Source organism: Cynoglossus semilaevis, chromosome 15 (assembly GCF_000523025.1).
Source record: "Cynoglossus semilaevis isolate Cse_v1.0 chromosome 15, Cse_v1.0, whole genome shotgun sequence".
Classification (NCBI taxonomy): Eukaryota; Metazoa; Chordata; class Actinopteri; order Pleuronectiformes; family Cynoglossidae; genus Cynoglossus; species Cynoglossus semilaevis.
Window position 1 is genome coordinate 16,959,168 of NC_024321.1, and position 6,250 is coordinate 16,965,417.

A 6,250-nucleotide genomic window follows, 5' to 3' on the forward strand; every position below is an offset into this window, starting at 1 on the left:
TGAACATTTGTTAGGATAACGAGGTGAAGGAGACGTGTGATGCTTTTATAATCGATTAAAAAAAAACAACAACAACCCATTATGTCACGAATCCCAAATATACGTCAATTATAATTATGTCACAACGGGACGACCAATGAGAGACGAGTAAATAAAACTCTCGATTATCTCGTTATTGTGACACCTGTAGGCGACTGGAATAAATTACAGTTAAAGTGGAAATATTTTAGAAAACGAAAATGTAGAATTTAGGTTGAATTTGACTGAATGTGATGGAGGACTAGGACTAGGACTAGGACTAGGATTAGGATTAGGATTAGGATTAGGACTAGGACTAGGACTAGTACTAGGACTAGGATTAGGATTAGTACTAGGATTAGAAATAGCACTGTGACTAGGATTAGGGCTAATATTAGAATTAGTACTAGGATTAGGACTAGGAGTGTGAATAGGACTAGGATTAGTACTAGGACCATGACAACAACAACGACTAGGACTAGGCCTGTGACTAGGATTAGGACTAGGATTAGGACTAAGACTATGATTAGGACTAGTATTAGGATTAGTACTTGGATTAGGACTAGGAGTGTGACTAGGACTAGGGGGATGACAACAACAACGACTAGGACTAGGACTATCTTCAAAATGCAGGACTTGTCTAACTTCTGATTGACAACTCTTGTATCAAATGTCATACTTATTTCTTACTTATTTTATCATCCAATCATATGCCGTATAAATCACTGAGCCTGGTGTGGCTACATTCCTGTGAGGTCACGGTGAGCTGCACGTCAAAACTTTGGCGAGGACAGAAGGCAACTGTGATGAAACGTCACAGTAGCCGACGGACGGACGGACGGACTTTATCAGTGGCTTTTGATTCACTTCCTGGAACGAGCGAGCCGTTGGACATCAGTGGAAAGCTAAAGATTAACAGAGTTCTGAGGACACATTAGCCCGAGTGGAAAAAATTAACGCCACCTGAAGCTGAAGCCAGAGGAGTGAACTGTTAACGTAATCTTAACACAGGAACCAGCGTTTAAGGTGGAATTTCCTTTTTAAACCAATCCTGAAAATTAAAGCAAACTCTCGTTGAAGTCCTTTTCCTCGTAGAACTAAAATAATCAAAATTGCCAGGGAAAACAGATTAAAGATTCGACCGGACGGTGGAGGAAATGTTACAACTTTTTCTGGGATGTTTTACCGAATGTTAGAGTTTTAAAGAAGTAGAACAAAAGTTGATGAGTCTGTTTTTAGAATCCTGTCTGATTGAAAGCACCTTCAACAGCTTTAGAGGTCAAAGGTCAAGAGTCCTCCTTGACCTCTGTGTCACTGAAATACCTCACGGCAGATGAGTCCGAGCTTTTTTAGGACGTAAGAAACCTTTGTGTGTGTGTGAGTGTGAGTCCGGGTTTATAAAAGTGAACGCGAGAGACGTAACCAGGCGTTATCTCGGGACGACGCCGTTTCCGCGAAGCTGTTGGACATTTTTTAACACCGGAGCTAACAGCCAGTGGAGAGAGAGAGAGAGAGAGAGAGAGAGAGAAAAAAAATCCACAATGAGACTCAGTGTCTCCGTGCAGACGCAGTGGCCAAAATTTCAAAGGTCTGGCTCGTGAGCGGGGGTCCGCCCAACTCCAGTGCAGGTTGCCTTGGGCTGGCAGGTTGCTCCACTGCAGTGTGTGTGTGAGAGTGTGTGAGAGAGTGTGTGTGTGAGTGACTATTTCTTCTGAGTGGGCAGGGCTGCTGGTGCTGTGACATATGTGGGCTCCACGGGGGCCTGTGACGGCACACTCCGACTATCTGGACAATGCATCTGTGTCTCTGCGTCCTCGTCCCGCTCGTCCCCAGCGGACCTCCACCAGGCTGCACCTCAGCGGACCTCCACCAGGCTGCACCTCAGCGGACCTCCACCAGGCTGCACCTCAGCGGACCTCCACCAGGCTGCACCTCAGCGGACCTCCACCAGGCTGCACCTCAGCGGACCTCCACCAGGCTGCACCTCAGCGGACCTCCACCAGGCTGCACCTCAGCGGACCTCCACCAGGCTGCACCTCAGCGGACCTCCACCAGGCTGCACCCTGGATCTCACACTCATCCCCCCCCACCCCCCCCCCCCTGGATCTCACACTCGTCCCCCCCCCCTACCCCCCACCCCCCTTCTCTTTGTTTGGCCCGCAGTATCTTTATTTCATGCTGTCCATCTCCCCGTCCTCCTCCCCGCATATCTCTCTCTCTCTCTCTCTCTCTCTCTCTTTTCTCTCCCACTGTGGCCTGCTTTTCATCTCTCCCCTGCTTCACCCACCCTCCCCTGCTGCTCCCCTTATACTCCCCTCTTTCTCTCTTTTCCTTCCCTGCCCTTCACCACGTTTCACCCCACCCCACCAACGCCACCCCCACACCACCCCAGGATCTGCTTTCCAACTCTCTCTCTCTCTCTCTCTCTCTGTCAACCCTCCCCCTCCTCCTCTTCACTGTCCTCCGTTCAATCCCTCTCTTCTTCTCCTCCCCCCTCCTCCTCCTCCCCCCCTTCTCTCTCCTGCCATCTTGCAGGCCAGTGGAGCCAGACTGCAGGCGTTCGTGGAGTCACTGGACCTGCTGGGCAGCGGGTGACACAGAACATTGAACAGAAGGCAAGAAACACTTCTTGCGTTTATGTGTGTGTGTGTGTGTGTGTATGTGTGTGTATGTGTGTGTGTGCATGCGTGACGGGAACAGGGAGGGGGGGGGGATTAAGCTCCAAATCACTAGAGAGGCAAAGAAGAGAGAAAAAGAGAGAGAGAGAGAGAGAGAGGGAGAGAGGGGAGGGAAAGCTGCAGATCCAAGAATTTGAAATTCCCCTTTTGTGTGGGAGATGAAGAAACACTGGACTGTGGACTTAAACTGAAAGACTGTGTGTTTCTCATTCAGTGGCAGCGTTGTAATAGCATGATGTTGGAGCTCGCTGCTTTTCTCCATGAGTTGGCAGGGCCCGGTATTGGCTGCGCTTTCTCCCTCTCACTGTCTCCCTCCCTGCCTGACAAACAGGCACACACACACACACACATACACACGCACACACACACGCACATGCAACATCCCCCACAGATGTACACACACACAAACCCACAGAAGTCCCTCTGCGATCCCCCTGACTGAAGGCGCACAGGAAGTGCAGCCGTGGCCCAATTATAGCGTGACACCTCGGGCCGGCCGTTGCTATGGTTACGTCTTCCCTGCGGTCCCCTGGAGTGTGGCGCCGAGGAAGAAGGTCTTATCACATCAGCCATCGTTACGGCAACAAGCAAAAAAAAAAAAAAAAAAAAAAAAAAAAAAAAAAAACCCTGTGAGACGAGTCCGGCTGATACTGATTCTGAGTACGTGTGTGTGTGTGTGTGTGTGTACTATCTATAGTTGTGAATAAAAAAGAGGAATAGTGTCAGTGTGTAAAAACAGCAGAATGTGTTTGTGATTATGTGTTGATGTCAGGTGGTGTGTTCCTGCACTGGATTTGCCAAGGAAGTGTGTGAGTGTGTGTGTGTGTGTGTGTGTGTGGCTGTGGGGTTGTGATAAGGCTCTCAGCCACACCTTTAGGTGACTCATAATCCACACAACCTCACACACACACCAACATGGAGAAACATGGCTGCAAACACACACACACACACACGTAGGAGCAATTAGTTCAGAGAAGATCCACAGACGGAAGCAGACGGAGCAGAGAGGCAGTCTGTAGACCAGTGCACAGAAACATGGCTGCAAACTTTTTTGTTGTTTTTTTTTTTTTTTTTTTTTTATTATTTCAAAAAGGGCAAACAGAGCTTTACAGTAAAAGCTGCACATGAAATAATTTAGCCTGGGCTGAAACTCATTCATTTTGTTGCTGATGCAGTGACGTCAGAGCGACAGAATCTAAACTCCCCATTAGAAACAAAAACACTTGGCTCCTTTTTTTGTTTTTTGTTTGTTTTTGTTTTTTTGTTTTTAAATGTTCAAACACATCACATCCAAACTGCAAAGGGATGTAAAAAAGACATAATGTTTTCCAGGTATTTACAGGTTATTTACAGTGTTTGTTTTTCTTTGTCACCATCTAAACATGGACACACATCGGTATCGCTCTTTCTCCCCCTCGCTCTCCGATTTCACTGATTGTCAAAAGGAAGGATGGGGACGAGTGTAGACATTCTTCGACAGAGCTGCAGCTCTTCAGTTGAACTCCAGTTTCCAAGTCCGAGCATGTTAACATCATGTCCCAGGATTTCTTTAAATTTGTTGTTTTTTTTTTTATTTACTACCACCCAGCTCCGACAACCATCCAGCCAGGACTGAAGTCACTATCCATCCAGGCCTCCGTTGCTTCTCTCCTGTGTCAGGCCTAAAGCGAACTCGGAGCCCCGCAGATCAAACCCTGACACCCTGCTCTCAAACCCCGGGCCTCCCGGCTTCCTCTTCAGCTCCTCACACTTCCTGTATTTACAGATCTGGTGTCCTCTCTTGCGATTGCGGCAGCTGCTGCACTGTTCGCAGTTTGTTTGACGCCGACAAGGTACACACTCCCCGCACCTCTTCCTCTTCCTCTTGCCTCCGCTGCCTGCCCCCAGAGAACCAGGGGAGTAGCCCTCAGCCACCAGCCCCTCGATGCCCTCGGTTCCCATGGCGGCGCTCCTCCAGTGGCCTCCCCCCATCTGGAAACCCGCCAGAGGGAACAGAGCTGGGCTGAAGGGGAACCAGGCTCCCAGGAAGGGTTGGAAATCAGTGCCACAGCCGGGGGCGTCCTCTTCCTCCTCCTCGGGCCCAGACCCACCTCCTTCCCCGTCCCCTCTTCCTGGCTTGGCCTCCGCCGCCTCTCTTTTAGCCGGCTGGCTGCTCTGGGCGCCCAGGCTGGCCTGCTCCGTGGTGGCCGGCGTCAGAGCCAGGAGCCCGGCGCGCATCAGAAGCTCTGCTGCGTGGGCCAGGTGGAGCCCGCTGGGTGACTCCCACATGTCGGGCCAGGAGGGGGCCCGGCGAGGCTTAGCATTCGTGGGCTGGGCCGCTCGGTGCTGGGCCGGGGAGGGCTGGATCAGACTTTTGACGTCCACAGCCGGAGATGGCGTAGAGATGTAGTGGGAGAGGCTGTAGGGGTGGCTGGAGCGCTTCAGGCTGGGTCTCAGAGGCTCATTAGGGATTTTAGCACTGCTGTGGGCCTGATCTGGGGAGGAAGGGCCAGCGATGTCTACAGCGGTGGACATAGCAGTGGCTGTGCTTTGCAGGATTCTGTCCTTGAGTGTGTGTGTGTGTGTCTATATGTGTGTATGTGTGTGTGTGTGTGTGGGAGGTGAGGTGAGGGAGTGGGGGATTGACGCTGATGCAGGGTTGACAACCGTCCTTGCTGTTACTTCAGCCAAAATGGCAAGCCTTGGCCTGTGTCCCTATTCCCATTCTCTGCAGCAGCCTCACAGTCCAAGAGAGCTGGAGATGGAGACGGGATGGAGAGAAGAGAAGAGTGTTAAAAAAAAAAGAAGAAATAAAAAGGAAGAAATGTTACAGAGAAAAAAGAAATAAAAAGGAAGAAATGTTACAGGGAAGATTACGGAGGGACGATGACAGTTGTTAGCATTTTAAGACGCGACGCGGGACTGTGTCTCAAACTGGGCTTGAAATGAGAAACAACACCGGAGTAAATAATGTTAAATATATTTTTTTTTTTAAAAACCAGCTCAGCCCAGAGGAATCGAACCATCTCTCACCAGACACAGTGGCTGCTGTGCCAGTGATTTCCGCATACAGCAGGCAGTAGACTATCCCTTTAAGAATTTCACGGTATATCAATGCAATCAATAACAGAGCGACAACAATATGCAAAGATATGCGCATATGCGCAGGTCAAATGTGGAGCGCGCTTTTCAAATACATTTTGACGACTGCTCTTATGTTTGCCAGCCAGGGCTGAGGCTCAGCCGAGAAACACGAAATAGCGGACGGCTAAAAAAAAAAACAAGCCGTCTTTGTCTGCTATCGACGACGGCGAGCGAGGTGCGCAACGATGCGGTGGCTCAAGATAAAACGGAAAGCAGGCGTTATTCCGTTTCCAGACGAGCAGAAATCCTCACCCTCGGCTCCGACCCGGAACATTAACGTTGAAAACCAAACCGCCACGGTCAACGCCTGGCACCGTTTAATCGATTACTTCATTCCCAGCTTACGTTACCTCGGAAAGCAGCGACGCCACGGCGAGCTGACCACAGTCCGAGTGGTCGCTGCTGCGACACGGCGCCGCGCACAGCGAAAG

General features: G+C 50.1%; 1 protein-coding gene across 3 annotated transcripts in view; it reads right to left on the reverse strand.

Moving 5' to 3' along the window:
• Positions 1–3,750: 3,750 nt before the first annotated feature.
• The window catches only part of LOC103391292 (CXXC-type zinc finger protein 5-like), a 5,101-nt gene continuing 2,601 nt past the window's right edge, over positions 3,751–6,250 (reverse strand). For 2 of the 3 annotated variants that reach the window (XM_008327497.3, XM_008327496.3), the window contains exon 3: positions 3,751–5,430. In XM_008327497.3, the coding sequence (XP_008325719.1) occupies positions 4,317–5,210 (894 nt within the window). In that variant the 5' untranslated portion in view covers positions 5,211–5,430 and the 3' untranslated portion in view covers positions 3,751–4,316. Of the gene's footprint in view, positions 5,431–6,169; positions 6,222–6,250 lie in introns of those variants that run through there. The other variant, XM_008327500.3, reaches the window with a different exon arrangement.